General features: G+C 40.4%; 2 protein-coding genes across 3 annotated transcripts; one reads left to right on the top strand and one right to left on the bottom strand.

Annotated features, from left to right (window-relative positions):
* The first annotated feature begins 633 nt into the window (after window positions 1-633).
* Window positions 634-8,827, top strand: pcyt1b (phosphate cytidylyltransferase 1, choline, beta). Its single transcript, XM_022766244.1, has 8 exons — window positions 634-714; window positions 5,048-5,147; window positions 6,277-6,393; window positions 6,557-6,708; window positions 7,271-7,349; window positions 7,453-7,595; window positions 8,189-8,377; window positions 8,601-8,827. The coding sequence occupies exons 1-8, from the start codon at window positions 634-636 to the stop codon at window positions 8,823-8,825; spliced, it is 1,086 nt and encodes a 361-aa protein (XP_022621965.1). The 3' UTR covers window positions 8,826-8,827.
* A 1,642-nt stretch (window positions 8,828-10,469) lies between these two features.
* Window positions 10,470-21,025, bottom strand: pdk3 (pyruvate dehydrogenase kinase 3). Of its 2 annotated transcripts, none has more exons than XM_022766242.1 (11): window positions 20,647-21,025; window positions 18,437-18,578; window positions 18,253-18,324; window positions 17,211-17,395; window positions 16,998-17,087; window positions 16,558-16,635; window positions 16,216-16,292; window positions 15,990-16,091; window positions 15,766-15,873; window positions 15,517-15,630; window positions 10,470-13,279 (listed from the first exon to the last, which is right to left on the bottom strand). In XM_022766242.1, the coding sequence occupies exons 1-11, from the start codon at window positions 20,747-20,749 to the stop codon at window positions 13,130-13,132; spliced, it is 1,221 nt and encodes a 406-aa protein (XP_022621963.1). In that variant the 5' UTR covers window positions 20,750-21,025; the 3' UTR covers window positions 10,470-13,129. The 2 variants fall into 2 exon arrangements, with proteins under 2 accessions (XP_022621963.1, XP_022621964.1); XM_022766243.1 differs by having other exon boundaries at window positions 20,810-21,024.
* Window positions 21,026-21,292: the final 267 nt, after the last annotated feature.

Genomic DNA, 21,292 nt, shown 5'->3' with positions numbered 1-21,292 from the left:
GTCCTTCATCCCCTCAGCCCCTCATTTTGGCTTTTTATACCATTGATCACTGCGATAATTCATGTAAACCTGCCCCTATGGGCCTACAGTAGCCTATAGTGGGTTTTATGGCCATGTCACCAAGTTGATCATAACAGCACATATTGTGATAAGTCGTTATTTTTGTAGGGTGTGCATTGTTTTGGTGTCGGTTGAGCTATATGTTATCCTTATTTATTGTATGTTACATTCTTTTTTAATATATTTTTTGTTTTGTAAGAGACGTTATTCACATTTCAAAATGAGGCTAAGAGTTGCAGATCGCGCGAGTTGGGTCTTCCACTACAGTACAATAGGCGGATAGTAGGCCCACGTGAATGTACAGCCTAATGACCGTATGCTCTACTGTACGGTCTGCTGTGTGGAGCGTGGCCCACAGTTGTCGCAGCTCATCAGTGCTGAGCAGCTGATCTGTCCTTTTGGACAGACTGGACAGACGGGGCTGTCGTCGCTCTGCTGCACTTGCCCGCTGTGCTGGAGCAAGAAAAAAAAAAAAAAACCTGATAGCCTCCTGCCCTTGACTCAACCGCGAAACAGACAGAAAAGCAACCGACAAAACGGATCAATATTTACATTGTTCAGCTTTTGGACAACATGGTGAAACAGCGACGCATCAGAGCGCATTCCTGTTGTGCAGCTGTTGCGCCTCTTTGTTGCAGAAGAGGACCACCGAAGGTAAGCACCCATCCCTGCCCTGCTTATATCCTACAGCGGAAAGTTTGCCAAGTAGCTAATAGTAGTAAAAATTAGAAAATTAGTCTGAGTAGTTTGAAGTATTGCTTACATCAAATTATTGAATACCCTGCCCTACACTTTCTGTATCTTTACACTAGTCTGACAGTCTACTGAGAGTCTGCTCAAAACTGGGTGTGACAGCTCAAACAACAGCTTTAGCCAACTTATATCTCTCTATCTATATAAACCGATTCAACAAGAGATAGGCTACTGAACATGTCAACACAATGCATTCATCCGCTGTGATAGTGTAACTAAGGTTACCACTGAAGTTTTAAGTTAAACTCTTCAAGTCTTCTCTTCTGGATATTTTTTCCTCTCAGTTCTTTGATAAAGCACCTTATAAGAGAAATCAAATCTATTTACCATTCACTCCAACAATTTTACATTAAATTTTAGCAAAAACCATTTGCCCGGTCAGTTGGTGACACTCTGTCAGTGCAATGTTTTACCGATGGTGCTATGGACTGCTCCACCAATCCCCGCTGCCTAAGCTGCTGGACTGCTGGAGCTGCTCTCGGATTGGTCCTTTCTTGGAGCTCTCTCCTCTTTTTCCGTCGCCATGGCGAGAGCTCACCAGCTCTGCCGAGACTCCGCAAACAAGCAGAGATCGTTTATCGACACAACGACTCACTCACAGCTCACAAAACTTTTTCCGGGCTCGCCACAGTAACCATGCACAAGTAAACAAATCATAGGCCAATGCTTTGTGGATCATTTCTGGCCTACAGATATGGGACTACATTTACATATATATACATACATACATATATATATATATATATATATATATACAACCTGTTATTAGTACTTCTTTTTTTCTTTGCATAGACCATTGTCCAGTAATCATCTGTAAAATTGGCAGCAGATGTGGAGAATTGTGACATAATTGCAAACCCTCTACAGGTTGAGTCAGTACTCAGTTATCTATAGAGAGGAGCAAAATCTATTGTAACAACAACCCAGATTATTTTGGGCTCAAATGAACCTTGGACATTTTTAATTGAATATTTGCAGCATTAGCAACATCAAATTGAAGGCTGACTTCTATCCATTTGTCGTATCTAGAAATAGCTGCAGAGTGAGAGCTCTTCGCTGCATCCTCTTCTCTGCAGCGGGGGATCAGAGAGGAGGAGGAGGGGGAAGAGGAGGAGAGGGGAGGGCAGACCGAGAGGCAGAGCAAAGAGTGGGCGGGGGGAGCAGAGGAAGGAGAAAGAGACAGGAGTGGTGAGGAGAGAGGCATCGTCTCACTGATGCTGAGTCACATAACTGAGGGACCACAGCCGCATCCCATGAGTCTTTGGGAATAATGGAGGAGCTTGAGCACACCTGCCCCCATCCCCGGACGGTAGGGCCTTTGTGTTTGTGTGTATTCCTGTGTATAGATGTCTTGCAGTGTATAGAATGTATGTGACAGGGGGAGAGAGAGGAAGACAAAGGGTCCTGCTTTCTCCCCTGTTACGAAACAGGTCCCCTATAGCATGTGGCTGTGGGAGATGCTCAGAATGCTGAGTGGACAGTGTGTGTGTGTTCTGCCAAAGGAGGGGGGGGGGGGTTTACACAGTGGACAGCTCAGCATAGATGTCCTGCTGAAGGGACTTTGCAGCAGTAAGGACATAAAGCCTCCTGTTTGGATACTCACCCCTGCTCTGTTGTTCTTTGGTGTGATTCCACATCCTGGCATTCACGTTAGTCTCCACCAAGCTCTCCATCTTTGCTTTTACCTCTTCTCTGTTTTCACTCAATCCTCTCTCTAGGCTTGTGAGGCAGTCTCGTCTTTGCTGCTGTTGTTTCCTTGTGCCCTGTGCTCCCGTGTTTCTCTTTTTTTGGCTTTAATCCTCCTTATGCCAGATGTTCTTTGCTTGTGCCAGAGTGGGTTTTACTGAGCGCGCTCTCGCCATCCCGTGTGCTCCTGGTCAGTTAGTTTAAGCTTTACCATCTGCTCTGTGCTAAATGTTTGTAAGCTACCCCCTATGATTTCACCATGCCCAAGGACTCATGGGTGTGAGGACTCTCCCTCAGCACCTTCTTGTTGTGGCTGCTGATTTGTTGCAGCTCTGATGGCTCCAATTTAATTCTAATACTTGTTTACTGTAAACTGGGATGTTGAAATGTTAACTAACAAGATATTCAAAGCCAATTAAAGAATGTCGAATTAAATAGGATGCAGACAACATAAAAGGAGTCTGATATGTATGGCAATGTTTGGCAAATTTAATGCCTTCAACTCCTCTTGTAGCTGTAACTCTTCACTTGCCTTTGTGTTGGCTGCTTTACATATATGCTGCTACTTGTGAGGGACAATTACATCCAATCCACTTGAATTGTTGCCCACATCTCTCACGTTTCAGCGATTCACATAATGAAGTGAGAACAAAACGGCATTTCATCAACTACAGCTGTTGTAACATGAGCATCTTTATGCTTGGCTGTGCTTTGTGTGTTTTTAATGCGAATGTGCAGAACTATATGTTATCCTACATAGTGATGTTACTTGTGTTTGGGGTCAGTGAGATCCCCAGTGAGGTCAAACTCCATGGAGACCTCTCGTGAAACAATCACAGATCAGAGCAGATGGAAATCCATTGTATTTAACCTTGTTTTACAGCTCGGGTCACGCTCTGTAGTCGACATGTTATCAGTTCAAAATCATAAGGAATTCATAAGCAATTCAATTAGGAAACGGCATGAACTGTCATGGTGATGAAATAATGTTTTCTTTGAGCAGTTTAAAACTCTCCAGAAGCACCAACAGAACATGAGGGTTAAAATAGCTGCAGTAAAGGCATAGCACCTACCAGATGTTTATTAGAGATCAGTGACACAACAACTGTCCTCAGTGTGGCAGGTTACTTTCTCCATCAAAAGGATTTAGCACAATTATGTATGGTGGCATAAAAACCTGTAATAAAACCATCATAACTTTACATCTTTTTAATCAGTATTGAAGTGACCTTCTCATGAAGAAATAGTCCTGAAAACTGTTGACAGTAAAGTCTGTGTAATACCCAGATTAATAGGGACAGTATTTCTGAGAGAAGATGTTGCTGTTGAACTTTTTAATGTCTTTTTTCAATACAGTGAGCACTACAAACAAAATGAATTTACCTCTAGGGTAGTGGGGTGGAGATATAAATCTCAAAACCTCTGCAAATAAAATCAGACCTGTCTGCGTGGTTAGATACCACTTGGAGTTATGTACAGTAAGAAATGTTTGTCTGCCCTTCAGCGCGGGGTTGGAGCTTTATTTCACTTGTTAAATCTCACTCTCCAAACCTGCAGCGCTATTCAAAACCACTGATTTGATATTTGCCACTTTCCTGCATTTGTGCCTCCCATTTCCTTGCTCTATCCCTGTCTGTGTTCACGGAACATGTCGTCAGGCCTCACTGTGGTTTTGTTGTTGCTCCTGGAGGATATTTTGACGTCAATTGCCTGTCATGTCCTCAGAGACATTTTTTTTTTTCATCCTCCTCTTTCTGCTCTGTATTGACTCGGAGTCTATTTTGCTGGTGTGAATGAGATTCAGCAAGTATTCCCTGCAGTCAACAGATGGCACACAAAGACAAATTTTCAGTCAGGCTCGCACTGCAGCACTTTAACCTTGATGCTGTTTTAACAGGAACTAAAAAGTAGTGCCCTTTATCTCACTTGTCCTTTCTTGTCTCTGTCTGTCTGTGTCCTGTTGTCTTTAATTCTTCCTTTATGTCCTTCATTTACATTTAATTATCTGAGAACCATAATTGTTTTCCTCCTGCTTCAATTCAACACATGAGGTCACCTACACATTGACCACTTCCATCTTATTTTATTCTTCCCTTTGCATTTTAGTTTAATCCTGAGAGACAACAGATCAATAGCTCCGGCCCTACTTGCTGTCACATGTTTAATACACACACAGACAACATACAGAGAAGTATCAGCTCACACACACACACACATACACACACAGGGTGATCAATAACACTCAGTGCAGCTCTGTCCGTCTCTCAATCCATAGTCCCAGTATGGAGCAGGCGTTGGCTGTGGTCAATAACTTAATGGAGGTTATTGTAACTGAAATGAGCCTGGAAAGGAGAGACATATTGCATATCGCTTAAGGGATGGGCGGCTGTGTTTCTGTTTAGGGATTTCCTTATGCAGGTGTTTTAGATGTTGTTAAACCTTTTAAGAAACTTTCCTCTACATCTTTAATTCATCTTCCAAAATGAGAAAAATGTGCTGTACTTTATCTGTCTGTAACTCAGTCTCCTTCTCATTCCCTTTGTCGCAGACTCTGACAGAGCCTGCCATCTTTGCCAGGGAGACCAGTTGTGACTGTCGCGCCCCTCATGAGAAACTCACCATCGCTCAGGCCCGCAGAGGCACCCCAGGTTGACATCTTCTTTCTTGGTTTTTTCTTTTTCCTCGCCTAGCTTTCACAATTATCTCCAATACATTACTTACATTAATCCTTCCTTTCTCTAATTACATTTTGCTATTGTCATTTCTGCATCTCCTAGTATTACTGCTACCTTTTCTGCTACTATATTAGTATATGTTATATATTAGTATACGTTACATACTAATATAGTAGTAGAAAGTATAGTGTCATTTGCTAGATTCTATAAATCTATCCTCAAGAAGTGTCTGCAGTCTTCCACCCAAGCTGCATGAGACTACAGCCCCAGCACCCCTCACACCAAGGAGGCAGGGCATCTTCTATGTTGCCCGAGAAGCTAAATCCAGGGCAAAACAGTCAGAAAATCGCTCTCTACTGCTTGTAAAGCTTAAATGCTGTGAGCAACCGAAGGTCACTCGGATGAGCATATTTAACACTCGTGGTTGGACAGTGAGAGGACAATGTCTCCCCCATCCCCAGAGGAAATTACACCCCTTGCTATCACCACAACTACTACTGATGCTTCTACTATGGCTATCGCTGCCCCCACTACTATTACTACTCCTCCTGCTAGATCTATTACTACTTAATACCACGAATGCGTCGGATTCTACTACTACTGCTACTCTTGTTTACCACCTTTTTTTCCAGGACATTATTTATAATAACAAAGTTATTACCAATGCTACTAAATCTAAAGTCAAACAGTAGTATTTCCTTTTTTTTGGGAAGGTATCTTTTCATGCCATATATGGATTGATAATATCTTGGTTGATAGTATAGTAAAGCTTCTTGCAATTCCTAGATCTCCTGATGTCATTACTAATGATGAAAACTATAATACAAAGGTAATTAAGCTATAGTTTAAGTTAGTTTGAAGACCTTTAGTAGTTCTGTTTTGTGATTTTATAATGCATATTCCGAAATAAATGAGCTGAATACCACACAGTATATACAGGATGGGGACAGGTTGTATTCTTAATAATATTCTGTATTATTCTGTATTCTAGAAAACTGTCCACATTACATAGACAGTAGAGGGAACAGGGGATTAATAGGGGCCTAAAGCGGTTAGTTTTGCTGATCTGTGACTGTGTTGTTGTCCTGCTGTGTGTTTTCAGTGGACCGGCCAGTCAGAGTCTATGCAGATGGCATCTTTGACCTGTTCCACTCTGGACACGCTCGTGCTCTCATGCAGGCCAAGAACCTCTTCCCCAACACCTACCTCATAGTAGGAGGTTAGACAGACCCACTGATACACACACACATACAAACACACACATACAAACACACACACACACACACAAAATGATATGCCACTGTTAAAAATAACCCATTCAGATTTGTTTATCTGTGTCTAAATGTGTTCTGTGGGGTTTCCCTGGGATGTGTATGGAACAGTGTGCAGTGATGAGCTGACCCATAAGTACAAGGGTTTCACAGTCATGACGGAGCATGAACGATATGAGGCGCTGAGACACTGCCGCTATGTCGACGAAGTTTTGAGAGACGCACCCTGGACTCTCACACCCGAGTTCCTGGAGAAACACAAGGTGCATATGTGTGGTTCTGTACAGTATCTGGCTGTTAAACTGTGTATGAAGCACCCAAGAGCCATATTCAGATTCCTAATTTGATGTCACTGAATTTAAATCAATTTAATTCAGATTATAATTCAATTTGATTTTTAATTGAAGTTTAATTTAATTAATTGAACTCTATCTATCTTATCAAATCATATATATATGTATATGATTTGATAAACAAATTATATATCTATATATATATTATTATTTATTATTTGTTTTAAGGATTAATCTAATTTTAAATGTAAAATTTAAATCTAATTTAATGTAGTCTAATCCAATTTAGTTCCATTTAACATTCCTATTTTTTGATGAATATTTTATTTCACATTCACTGACACAAACAGGTCACCCGTCAACCAGTCACTATACATAGCGAGTAAATGAATTCAGAAACATGACGTAATCCACAGCAACAGGGCCAGTCCCTTATGAAAAGTTCTTAAAAGGAAACTCTTTGCTACAAACTCTGTGTATTTACGACCCTTGTTTTCTGCCATACAGTACGTCTCCTTTGATTGTTTCTCAGATCGATTTTGTGGCTCATGATGATATCCCGTACTCCTCAGCAGGAAGTGAGGATGTTTATAAACACATCAAGGAGGCAGGTCAGTGTGTGATACTCTAGAAAGGCGAGGCCACAACAACTTTGTGGAGTTCTTCTTTCAGAAAAAACTGAAATTGTGTTTGTTTTTTTCGTGTGTAAACCAGGGATGTTTGTGCCTACACAACGGACAGAGGGAATCTCAACATCAGACATAATTACCAGAATTGTCAGAGACTATGACGTCTACGCCCGACGCAACCTCCAGCGCGGCTACACGGCCAAGGAACTTAACGTCAGCTACATCAATGTGAGAGCATAATCAATTATGCCTGTCACCATAATGCTATAATGCTGACTGCTGCAGTTACTGTGTCGTAAATACAGGATACAGGCTAAGTCTTTCGGTTCATACGCTAACCTTATTACAATGTGGTTTTTATAAAAGGAAGCTGGAGAAATATTCCTCTTTAACTTCCTTAATTGTCCTTTAAACAATTACACTGATTCAGCTGTTATACACACTGTTTTAAGGCTTTAGATGAGCCTTTTCACTTCTGTATGACTGATTATGGATTTGCAACGCATCTGCTTGTCTATGATGGTTTCAAGTCAATGTATATGCAATTACATAATGACAAAAATATAAATATTACATAACATAACATGAATTATGCAGTGAAAAACATGTAAAAAGGTTCCCAGCCATAGTAAATAGTAAACTACTTAATTTGTAATGCAGCCAGGATGTGGAATTTTTTTCTACGAGGACCACTTCTATTTCAGTTAGATATAATGACTCACGAAATGTAGTACATTATGTCTCAAAGTGGAACCAGTTGCATAAAAAGGGTGGGAGGTTTTTCATGCCCTTTTCCTCACCTGCCCTTTTGATCCGCTCAGGAGAAGAAGTACCGGCTGCAGAACCAAGTGGATCGTATGAAGGAGAAAGTTCGCACAGTTGAGGAAAAGAGCAAACACTTTGTTTACCGCGTGGAGGAGAAAAGTCACGACCTCATTCAGAAGTGGGAAGAGAAATCGAGGGAATTTATCGGCAATTTCTTAGAACTTTTTGGACCGGATGGAACTTGGGTAACTAATTCTTTAACAAGGCAAACACTCTCATCATCATTATGGAGACTGTTATCATTGTTACTATGTTTCTTTAATGTCAGTGTTATGTTATGTGTGTGACAAATACACACAAAATTGAGGCATTTTAAATCACTTGTGGGGCTAAAATGTTAAGGTCATGTTTCTGATATGTGGACCTGACTAACATCCACGGTTTCCCTCCTCATCTATTTCTGTATAGAAACAGGTTTTCCAGGAACGCAGTGGTCGTATGCTGTCCTACGCTCTGTCTCCCAGAGGGTCGCCCTCTAACAGCCCTCCCCGCGAACTGTCCCCCCTGCGCTCTCCCTCACCTCCGTCTCCCCCTGCACGCTGGCACAATGCACGGCCGTCGCCCCCGACCTCCCCCAAAGGAGCATCTGCATCTATAAGCAGCATGAGTGAAGGCGATGAAGATGAGAAGTAGATGGACTGTTGAACACACTCCCATGCACACACAAAACACTCCACTCACAGTACACTGCCTGAGAACTGCACACACACACACACGCACGCACGCACGCACACACACACACACACAAACACACACACACACACACACACAGATATACTCCTACGAACACTGGCAGGATACTGAAACAGTTATCCTCAAAGACGTTGCTGACATGCAGTGAAGATGGTGGTCATGGGAGATGTAGTTCTGAGCTCCAGAGCTAAGAAGCCATCACTGTCTCTGTTGTCTGGGCAACCCAGCAGACAGAAGGAAGATGAAGAAAGAAGGGGATGAGGATTTATGTACACAGTGTCACATATCGTAAGACGGTCCAGAATCCTTTGCAGCATCTGTCGAGAGGATTTGCTTTGGATTGTCCAGCACTAATAGAGACTGTCCAACAGCCTGCTCATAATATCACCTCACTGTTTGTCCTGTTCTGTTTAGTTTAGCATTTTCTTAGAAAGATGCCAAGACTTTTTGTAACTACTGTGACCACATAAACATTGTGTCTGACATTCAGTTCAACAGGTCATGTGAACTGACGGGAACTGGATTCATTCATAGTTTTGTGCTTGTTGAACTGACAGTTAAGGATTGAATAAAAGACACTGAACCCCCTAGACTAGCGGAGATGTAGCGGTTGCTAACCTGTTGGCACTCAAAACACATAGTCAATGCTAGTTTGCACCATTTCAGCATAAATGATTGGCAAAGAAAACCAAATTCATGTAAAATAGGAAGAGTGATTCACAGTCTTTAATTCCCTTGATTTACTTGTTCCCACACTATAGTATTGACCAGTGGACTGCACCTACTCTGTAAAATGCCTGTTAGATAGTCCCAAAAACTTGACTGTGATGAAACAGAAGAAACAAACTTCATTTAATAGCTTCTTGAATGTAAACCAAGTCTCTGAGACCACACCTAGAGCGTAATTGTAATCACTCTAATTTGTACTCACATGCTATACAAACACACAAATTTCATTTCAGTAGGTCTCACAATTATCATGAATCATGGTAACCAATTAGTAGAAACATGAATTCTCACCATTAAAAAGCCATGTATTTTTGACAGTTTTTCCATGTTGTGTCAATCAATGTTTAGCAGACTTTTTTTTTTTTTTTTTTTCGCTCTTTGCAATATGATGTCAGCTGTCAAAAAACCTGGCAAACTTGGAGATGCAGCCTTTCTCCAGTATTCTGATGATACTTGAAATATACAATAATTGAGGCCCTCCAGGTGAACTGTCAGGTCCTCAAAAGCTGGAGCATAGCCCTAATGTTTTCTTTTGCTGTATGTAACAACTCCTTTGCTCAGGTCTGCTCACCAGTGATCCATATCAGGGCAGAGCAGACCTCTCCTCCACCCGAACAATACAAATACCCTACTGCAATGTAGAGAACTTAATGTCCTGTACGCACTACATGTTAATCTGCACTATATGTACAAACTTTGAGAATGTGTCTTTTTTTATTTTTTAAATTTTAATGTTCCAACAGCTTGATATGTAAATAAAACAAAACAATATAACTGAATGGAATTAAAAGTCAGTATTTGCTCATTTTTAAGATGACAGAATTTTAAAAAAAACAAACAAAAACTTGAGACAGATTACACACAACAGCAATTTTCTTTATTGTCAGGTTTGACAATAGGTATTGTAAGTTGATTTCATGCTGAATCACATTATAAGACTGTTCTATCACCTTTTTGGTGTGTGTTGATTTTGTACTATTTGCATATCTTTGCATGACTGCCTCCACAGTGAGGAGTTCATGCATACAAATACATTGTTTTAAGCTGGAGGTACAGTAAAACAGAGCCATCACTTCACGCTGGCTGCATATACAGCATAGACATTATTCATAGTTATATACAATGTTTTCTAAAATACCATAGGTACAGAGACATTCTTTAACAGTAAAGGTTGACAACTACTGAAGGTGGAAGATCTTTGGGCCTCTAAATCAAGGAATTGATCGCTAGCTGTTAGATGTGATTATGACTATTTTACTGAACTGAGGCCTTTAAATGAACAAGACTGTTGTCTCAAGCCTATAACAAAACACTTCCTTTATAGCAGGTTTGTCACTGAGCATCACTCAGTGAGACTGGCAGGTCACAAAGGCATTGGCAGTGATGAAATCTTACAGTGTGGCTGAAAAGCGAAGAACCTACAGGATGAGGAAACTCTCCATACGGAAGCGTCTCTCAAAATTCTTCATCTAAACTCCTTTCTTTTCACATCAGATGGAGCTAAAGGAGATGAGAGAAGGATGTCACTTCAGATCATTGTAATTCCCCATCATCTGCTTTTAACAAATGGGTCCATTTTTGGTGCATGTTGGAAAAGTTTGGTCTTTTTCAGTACCTCCAAAAGTGATGTTGCTATTATAAAGTTTTAACCTGGGATGTGATCATAATATATCTTCCATAAAAATATTGATAAGAGGTCTGAATAGATTGTATGAGTTATTTGAAGGAAAATATATTACAGTTAGTAAAGTGCACTAATAGAGTTCCTGAACATGATTCGTGTGACAGAAATTGGATGGTATGACGCAATGTTTCAGTACCCAGAGATGCTTTAGTGGTTGGGAGCTCAGCTCGTCTAACCACATTTTCCCCTGCTGTCTTTCCCATACACTCAGATTTCAGTGCTGCTTAACTTCCTAGCATATAAATAATGAAAAATGACGAAGTTTTAAAAGTAATCAGAGAAAAAGCGATAAAACATTATAAAAAGTATTTCTGTTCCGATGTCAAAGATTAAAAGTAACAATTAACTGTCTTTGTTCCTGATACAATAAATTAAAATCTGTCACAAATTAATTATTTTTCTATTTTTTAGCTGTATCTTCTTATTCTGTCATTTCACTCATAATTATAAAACAAAAGCACATTTTCAAAACACACAAGCTTTGTTCAAGCTCATTCAGAAAACCGTGAGGATTAGTAATACTACCAGTGACACACAAGGCTGACTGCATGAAGCACTGTTAGGATGACAATGTTGTGTATTCACCATGTTTGCAGGATGAGGTGCACAAAGGGGATGTCATAATGTTTTCCCACATTTACAGTCCTTGTGAGATGCATTAAGTCCATTCCTCTCTTTGAGGATTCATACAATACATCATGCTGGTGTGGTTGAAGCTACTTGACAGACAAAGCTGGCATGGTGGCATTTCATAAACATCCTACAGATGCGCCTTTGGTCCTTTAGTAAGGTGTTAAATCAGGGTGCAGAGCTGGCTTGCAAGCACAGATGTCTGATGAGGGTCAGTATTGCTGGTTAACACTCTATGGATGGGCGGTTGAAAGTGAAGCAGTAAAAGTTAAACAAAAAACACCTCTTTTTCTAACATTCTCCCTTTATAAATGAACTTTAAGTTCCAGTAAAGCCTTCAAGGCAGATTTGTTTTTTTTTTTAAAATCATATACTGTATATGTATTTAGATATAAGGCTTTCTGTCAATGACATAGAATAAAAATACTGACTTCTAGATCTTTAATAAGGTGTACTTCCAATGCAATGCTTCCTGTAAAAGAGCTATCACTGTCTCTCATGTATAGGTAATCCTCTTTCATTTCCCAGGCTTGAATAGACTGCAAACAAAACAAGTATTTACTATGCCAATGACACACTGGCCTAATTGTACGGTGAGTCAAAAGTATCTCTTAAAGGAAGGAAATCAAACCTCCTCCTTTTCCCATTTGCACTGAAACTCAAACTCCCTGACTCTGCTTGTGTTTGAGAGGGAGAAACAGAATACAAGCCTTCACTGATGGCGAGAAAGACACTCAATCAGCCGTGCATGGCTGATTCAGCCACAGGAAACAGCGGCCTAGTCAGCAAAGCCGACTATGCGGGAGACAACAGGAGAGATAACAGTGATGCAGTGAATCCAGGTTGAAGTAATGGTCAGACAGAGGAGAAATGGAGTCTACATTTGGAAATATTCACCTAAATAACCAATTTTTGGGGGGGATCCAAAATTTGGAAGAAGTTCATTTTAAACTCCATTGTGGGAGAGCCAGTGGTAATGCCACAACAATAAAAAGCTACACTGATGAACGTCATTGCCCTTGGGTACAGATTTAAGTCAAGGTCATCCTTCTTCTCCAAAGATTTAACCACTGGAATGTAAAAGCCAGTCTGATCCTAAACCAAGCATTTACCCAAGCGCAACATTTCATCACACATGCTCTAGGCAGAGTGCAGGCATTTCAACTCCCAGCAGAGGGCTGGGCTAGCAGGCCAGGCAGAGTTATCTGTTGGCTTTGTATTTGGACTTGCTGGCATCACGTGGCTCTTTGCTGGGGTTACTCCAGTCATCTGCCTCAGGGCTGGTCTTGTAATGCCGCCACGCTGACTTGTTGAAGACAGGCAGGCGTTCGAAGGACTCGCTGGACAGGGCCTTTAAATGGAGGAACAAAACACAAACAAAAAGAACCGATGAGAACTCACAAGCATTTATCTTTAAAGGAACTTTCTCATCTGGGAAATACACCTATTTGCTTTCTTGCCGCTAAAAACCAGGAGACGATTAGTTTGGCTAAGGCACTGACAACACTAACACCTCCTTTTTTGTACAGATTAAACAAAAACAGGTCTAACATGTTAAGCAGTGAGCTTTAGAGTTGCTGGTAGGTATACTCTTTTTATCTTTGAACAGAGCCAGACAAGCTGTTTTCTTGCATTCAGTCTTTATGTTCAGCTAAGCTAATCGTCCCTGGGCATGGCAGTATCAGATTCAAAGGAATAACATTTTTGGAAATATGCTTATTTTCTTTCTGACTGAGAGTTAAATGGAAAGGAAAAGTGTCGGCTCATTTCTTGGCCGGTAGTCTCTCAAGGGAAAACTAAACTTGTAAGGCAAGTCCAGTGAGGGTAGCCAAGCCCTATCACTGGCAAGCTAATCTGCTAACATAATAACAACTGGCTGCACCGTGTTTTCACAATGTCATGGAGAACTCGTGGGCGTGGAGATTAAATATATTGTTTTCAACATTTCTATTTTTAAAAAGCCTCACGGTGGATACACTTAAGTAGGAACTGATTATTGAAAATGACTATTATGTTCAGCTGTCATTAATTCATTATCAGACAGACATTGAGAGCCGAGCTGGTGAAAGCCTTTTTGCTGTGTGATAGACAAACACATTAAAGAATATGAACTAAAAATTTGTTAATTAGTAATTAAGATTCACTAGAAGTTATGTGTTTTTATTTGTGCGTCTTATTTTGGGAGGAGGATGGCTTGTAAAACATTATAAACACCAGAATTTAAACAATACTACAGCAGCAAACAACTGTTTTATATGCAAAGATCTAGTGGTTTAATGGCGCCCTGAGCAGAGAAGTCACACCGTCTCTGTATGTGTTGCAATCCGACCTTCTCTGCTCCTTGCTCCTTGTTTTTGGTAACTGCTCCAGGCGCGCATGCGTGTTGTGCATGTGAGTCACTCCCTGTGACTCACTTCACGTTTATAAAGCATAGTGACCACACACACGTGCGATGGCACAGTGCAGTAGGCACATTCAGGTGAAAGTGACCTTCCAAACCACGTTCTTCTGCTAAAAAGGCCTCCGACAAAGATAGAGATAAGACCAGAGCCTAGGTTGACTGGCTATGGGGACTACCGGCTAAAATCCCGGTCAGCCAGTGGACCTTCAAAACATCCATGAAGTTTTTAAATTTTTATTTGCTCCATCAGTGTCTTTACTGGCCCTCTCTGTGTCTGTTGTTCATGCGGGTCGGTCCCAGTGGATAAGTACAAGGCTGAATTTCTTTCCCAGGCTAACTGTGGTCCAGAGCCACTACTGGTATGGCTTTTCCAAAATGGAGAGCCCTACGAACTGCGTAGGGGCTCCAACTTCACTCAGAACAGGTATTTCCTCTCTTCAATGTTAAAGTTACATGACATTGTTACATACATTGCCGTGCACTATAACACGACAATGCTATAGTGGGTTAATGTTTGTGGTTGGATGGTTGGTTGGTTTTTGTTTTTTTTTTGTTGTTGGCCAGAGGTACGGCCGAAGATACGAGATAAGAAGCATTTGTTTTGGTTCGAGACGCTGGTGGTCTTGTTTGACGTCTTGTGGCAGTGAATATCTTATATAGAACCTTTCAAAGTCTTAATTTAGTTTGTTTCTCTCATAATCACAGTTACATTTTAAAATTATTGCACTGATCACATTTGAATGATAGAGATAAGTCCTGTTTTGTTGAAACTAAATAGAAGTGAAAATGTTTTTCTACTGACTGCTTCCTTACAGAGCAATAGGACAAGCTAGCAAGGTTACGAAAAGTAGTCTAATGATGTCTGGCTGTTTATAGATTAAACAAATACGATAAAACACGTTAATTTGTGACCTTTAGTGGTTTAGCTTTAGCGGTTTAGCTTTTTAACTTTGGACGTAACCAGACTAGCTGTTTCCTACTGCATCCAATCTTTATGCTATGCTAAGAAAACGGAGCAGTATACGTAACAGAGGGATATGAAAATGGTATAGATCTTTTCACCTAACTCTTGGAAAAATTGAATAAGCAAATTTCCAGAAATTTTGGCAACTTTAAAGTCTGAGTATCATGTCTTTAGGAGAGAGAAAAGTTATTACAACATGCACTTCTTGACTTGCTCTCTTTACCTTCAGATAGATGACAGCATCCGTGCCAACACCCTCCATGGAGTAGAGTTTCAGATCCCCCTGGAAGTATCGGGCATAGAGCCTAGAAATTGGTAAACCATAGCCAAAACCGGCCTGGATAGGGAAGGAAAGAAATAGGTTTTAATTTCCCAGATGTCATACCATATATAACAAATGTATGAGCTAAAAAAGGTATGAAATGGTCACCAGGGGGTCAATATTGGTTTGTTTTTATGTGAGTGTGTGTACCAGGGGGACAGCTCCTGGCTCCAGGCTTGGTGTAGGGGCAGTGGAATACATGTAGTTAAACAGACGGTCTATCTTCCTCAGAGGAACTCCTCCTCCTCTGTCACTGATCTGAGGGAAGAAAGTAGGATAGAAGAAGAGAAAAACCAGGCAGATACAACATTTAAACACCACAACATTTTTTTTTCAACAAGGATGCTCTGCGTGTGTATTTGTGTCTGATTTACCTTTACGGAGAGATCCTCTTTACCCAGAGTGACTTTTGCCTTTACTGGTGGCAATCCCTCTTTACTGTTCTCATGGAGCTCCACAGTGGCCCTCATTGAGTTCTGCAAACACCCACAGAGTTAATTAAGTCAGCCCGGCACCAGTCCTTATAGAATTATAGTCACATTACAGTTTAATTACATTTAAAGAGCGCTGAACTAGTTAGGATGATGCCGCACCGCTCACCTTGAAGAGCTCAAACAGCATGTGGAACAGATGAGAGGGCACATACACCACCTGGATGGGCTTTTTAGGGGCCTTCACTGAAGGTAAAAAAAATGCATGGGTGTGAGAGACGATGACACACACACACACACACACAAAGCCTGTTCTTTTGAAGTCAAAGAGAAAGTAGACATTGTAATCATTATGGGACTAAATTTGGACTCCCAGGCTGCACCCACAAGCTCTAAATAGACTCGGCAAAAGAATACTGTGTTACAGCTGAGCAACAGATTACAGGGAGAAACGGCTAAATACATGGATGGATGGATTACTGCACAAAAGCAAAAAAAAAAAATTCATTACTGTTGAACTCTTCAATCTTGAGTTCAGGAGCAGCCAAGTAGTACTTCTCACACAGCATCTTGGCTGTGTCATAGGCATCTGATAAAAGAGGCAAAACAACATGAGTCACAGCAAGAAAAGGCAAATAATCTTCATCGTATACATTTAGATTCCTATGAGAGATCACTAATGTAGCTACTACTCCTGACTGGGTCACCGAGAGTGCAGCTTTGGATTTACGCTGCTGGAATTCCTGAAAAACTATGACTATGTCAACATACCACTCAGCAAAGAAGTGCATGGTTTTGTTTGATTTGTGCCACTGCTGTGAACTGCTGGTGTGATATAAAACCTTGATAACTCTGTTTCCCATAAAAACTACGCAAATATTTGCAGCAAAGTAAAAAAAAACAAATAAGGATACAAATTGATGATTTTGAGTATGACCTTCTTTAACTCACCACTGACGACTTCAGCCACACTGCAGTTAGGATCTATACTGCCTATGTGTTTCGGGTGAGCAGGGTTGGTGTCATTACCAAACAGGAGAGCTGAACATAAATACATGGAGATAAGCGTCAGCTGCAACAGACCAGGCCCTTCACAAAAGCCAATCAACTGCTAAGACATATAGTTCGCTTGTGAGATTAAAGAAATATGTTTTGGCGACTCACTGTGCTGGTTGATGAGCATGCGGAAAGAGATGCGATTGGTGTAAAAGCGGTCAAGGAAATATTGGATGTTGCTGCTGATGAAGGGGTCAAAGCCAAACCTCTCCTTGTACTCGATGACTCCCTGAGCCATGGTGGGAACCACGTCATTGTGGCGGTTACGGATCTCAATCAAGAGCTCCAGGAAACTAGAAATAGAGAATCGAACAGGAAGAGATCGATGATTAGATTAGACTGACAGTGAGGTCATTCTTATTATTCCCAAACAGTAGTGCCAAATTCAAAATGAAGGAAAGACAAATTCATCAAGGAGGTAATGCTTTACATTCAATTAGAAAAGATTTGGGATTCTGAAAATCTGTCACCTTGTCTGCAAATATACAAATCTGACTCATAATATACTTTTTGTTTTGATTTATTAATTTAATCTAATTATTTGATGTTGCTGCTGTTTTGATTCTTCTCTCCTTCTGTCTTTTTTCTTCCATTCCCTTATTCATTTATTATTATGAATTTATTTATTTATTGTTGGGATCAGGCAAGTAAAAAGTAAGGAAAAATATTTCTTTCATATGTTGGATATATTCTGTACAGTTGTTGTCTGTTAATAAGAAGATCTTGAATTAAGAAATATCTGCATTGTGTCTATAATTCCTCGTTTGGCTCAATTTTTTTTTTTCTTATTTCAAAATCCCAGTAAAATACTCAGTCAGGATGAGTAGCAAACTTAAGATCACTGTTCTTTCATTGAACAATTCTTGGAAATGTGTTCTCTAAACAAACTATTATTATTCACAATCCTGCCCGTGTTTGTCAGCCATGTGTGGCTGTTTATCACACGGGCATTGTTATAGTATAAATACACAGCGTTACCTGTAACGTCAGCAGAGATCTGTGTGTACTAAGGGGATTAGCTGCGGTGGAGGAGGGACTCTGGACATAAAGACGTAAATCCAGTATACAACAGCTGGGTGTTTCACAAGGCTGCACTTACATACACTGTGCTTTTATTTATGAATCATTAAACAAGGCAATATTAACTCACTCATTCAGAGCGTGTGGGTCCTCTGGCTTTCGATTCTCATAATCCAGCAGCTCCACAAAACTCTGCATGTACCTGATAAAGCAAACAAAGGGCAACTTTCACACACCCTTCTTAACACTAATACCACAATAAACCTTATTGTCTGGCAGCTATATAAAGAGTATTGCTGGAGGAAGTGTCTTACCATTTTTGGACCAGTCTAACGGAGGGCTGACCGAGCAGGTTATCAGGTAACAGGTTGACTTCTCTCATGGTGTTGGCGAGCCGCACGGGCAGTTCCTTACGCAGGAACATATAGGATGTTTTCTCACACGCATTGTTCGTGCCTGAGAGAAAAATCAATGGTATTTGTTGAGCTGCATGATTTTAAGTGAATGGAATATCTGGAGCTTCTGGTGTTTTTTTCACTGGCGGGAATGAACTTTTCCTGCCAAGAAATATATTTGGGATTTAGACTCTTTTCTTACTACAACTGGTGGCTCATGGATAAAAAAAATTCACCATTTCTTGTTGCCAGGTCAAAACTAAGATAACAAAAGGTATCTCTTTCAGTAAGAAAACCACATGTCCTCTTGGGCTTGTAAAACCCTTCAAGAACTGATAACATAATGAGTTAATTTAAATTACAAGCTTCCTTTTTTCATTTTCATCCAATGTCAATTATTTGTCAAATCAAAACAACTTTTCATATGGCAAGTTCCCTTCCCAAGCGGTAGGGAAAGTAAAGAGTACAAGCCAGCAGCTAAAATCCTGCTGAAGGCTGCAGTGGGTTTCAATTTCCAACCTTTAATATGATACCTTAAACTCCGCTATCTGGCTAGAAATGTATTTACTGTCTGTCCACCAACATTAGCCTGAAGTATACAAGGAAATCATAAATCTTGTTACCCAGCAGAGAGGGGGAGTCATAGAAAGGTTAAGGGGATTTATGTCCTTTGATCCAAACAGGAAAAACTAAATTACGGCGGTATTATCTTTGATGTCTTTCTCCAAAATGACCATGTGTACGCCTACTTTGCATTTTTTACATCCATTACTCAACCGTGATGTAATTTACAGTGTGCACAATAATCCAGAATCTTATGCGTACATGTGAGTACTTACATGGATATAAACATATGAATCCTATTAAACTTCAGTAAAGAAAACCAGTAATTCCAGGAATTAGTCAGTTGGAGAAACTGCTTTCAGTTTCATCCAGTTATTAAAAAGGGAACAAAAGTTAAGTGTCAAACAACACAAAGAAACATTTGCATCTTTGGTTACAGGAAACCTGTTGTGAAGACATTTGTGTTGACCTGTAGTGACCTTAGAGTCTAACAAACAGGAAACAATATGATTCCATTTCATTATCTTAGGGTGAAACTTGATGATCTGTCAGAGCAAAAGGATGTGTCCTATCTACTCAGCTCAAATGAAAGGGTTCCCATGATTCAGCACTGCAAAAAGGAGGCCTTGTACATCATAAAATGGGGTAGAGCAACCACCAAAGAGTGACTCAGCCCAAGAATGACACACACACTCTGCCAATGCTGCTGATCCCTGCATGATGTCTCATTTGTTCCCTTTTGAAACACACCAATATCTTTTGCCCTACTGCTCTCTTGACACAAACTACTCCCGAGGAATTACTCGCTGAATACAAACAAGTGCCACAGGGCAGGCTTTCTGTAGTTCACATCCAAACCACAGCTGTGAGAACAAATTACGCAACTGAGATGACTGTGTTAATCAGAAGTGGATTAAGAAAAGCCTCGAGTGCAGCTACAAACACGCAATTAATAACTGTCATCTTGCATTTTAGGTCTCTTGACAGAGTCTAGTACAGCTATGGAGTCAACATCCAGAGTAAAAAATACTTCACATATAAAACAAGACCCTTCATGTAACTTTCATTTTGTGTCATATTGAACTACAATGATGCGCAGTCTGATTTTGCCTCTTAAAAACTTAAATACAACTATGAGTAAAATCTTGTTGAGCAATAAAAAAAACAAAACTGGGTAACATTAGTTGTGTTCACCCTCCACTGCATACGTGCTGTTGCTCCAGTCTGAATGAAAATACCTGCATGTATTCCACAAAGTGAACAAACTTGCAACAGAAAGCTGTCATGCAAAGTCATTTCCTTGCATGACACTGTTTGTGCAGTTGTGAGTGGGTTACTAAAAGTAAACACCAAATTGAAATGTCAGATCTGATCGTTACAAAGTATAACGTTTCATGGCAGCTTGAAGTACACTTCAACAATTCTATGAATATCCCGGAGCTTTGCCTGTGACACATCAAATACACAGAAATAGTGAATGAAATGACTAAATTAAGAGCAAAAACAAGGCCACTGCTTCTCTTCCTTTTCATTTCTTAAGATGACAGCCCTGCACTGCTACTTACCAAAATCCAAAAACTGCTTAATGGAAAGCGGGGACGGAGAAAATCTGGAGTAATACTCGATTTTGGGGTTAGTGTTTTTCAGAAGAGACACGAAGATCCTCATTTTGAAAGTTTAATGTTGCCTGGATCTAACCGTTAGAGTGAAATTCAGAAAAAACACGACCATTTCATCCCCGGCAATGTTGACACAGACACAGACAGCCCTCCTCTCTCGTCGGCGTCCACATTTGTCCCAGCCCGCGGGCCTCCGGTGGACACGAAACGACGCAATAAATAAATGTCCATAAGGTTACATGACAGGATACCAACAATATGCTCTCAAGAGGGCTTCCTGGACCTATTTTGTTGGACTTTCAGATCAGCTCGACACTGTTGAGCTAGTCGGTTAAAACTCTGACTTCCGGTTGCGTTTTTCAGAATAAAAACAATAAACTGTGGCTAAAGGCTGTAGGCTATAGCTAAAGCAACAACCAAAGGATGAAAAACAACCACAGAGAGACACAAAATAATCCCAAAGAGACACCAAACAATAACAGAGACCTGCAAAATGGCTCAGAAAACCCCCACAAAGGAAGATATCCACAATGACTACAGAGATTGTCTCATAATCTACATGATTTATGGCAAATATCCATGTTAGAAAAGG

Source organism: Seriola dumerili, unplaced genomic scaffold (assembly GCF_002260705.1).
Source record: "Seriola dumerili isolate Sdu_G_001 unplaced genomic scaffold, Sdu_1.0 BDQW01000822.1, whole genome shotgun sequence".
In the NCBI taxonomy this organism is placed as follows: Eukaryota; Metazoa; Chordata; class Actinopteri; order Carangiformes; family Carangidae; genus Seriola; species Seriola dumerili.
This window is presented reverse-complemented; position numbering and strand designations above follow the sequence as displayed.

Bases quoted from the DNA above. Each gene is read 5' to 3' on its own strand.
- pcyt1b (XM_022766244.1), top strand. From the start codon at position 634: ATGGTGAAACAGCGACGCATCAGAGCGCATTCCTGTTGTGCAGCTGTT. The intron at 7,350-7,452 runs GTCAGTGTGTGA...TGTGTAAACCAG, and splicing joins TAAACACATCAAGGAGGCAG to GGATGTTTGTGCCTACACAA. The intron at 8,378-8,600 runs GTAACTAATTCT...ATTTCTGTATAG, and splicing joins TTGGACCGGATGGAACTTGG to AAACAGGTTTTCCAGGAACG.
- pdk3 (XM_022766242.1), bottom strand. From the start codon at position 20,749: ATGAGGATCTTCGTGTCTCTTCTGAAAAACACTAACCCCAAAATCGAG. The intron at 16,636-16,997 runs GTGAGTTAAAGA...CTCTTTTATCAG, and splicing joins TGTGGCTGAAGTCGTCAGTG to ATGCCTATGACACAGCCAAG. The intron at 16,293-16,557 runs GTAATGAATTTT...TTTTACCTTCAG, and splicing joins CAAGATTGAAGAGTTCAACA to TGAAGGCCCCTAAAAAGCCC.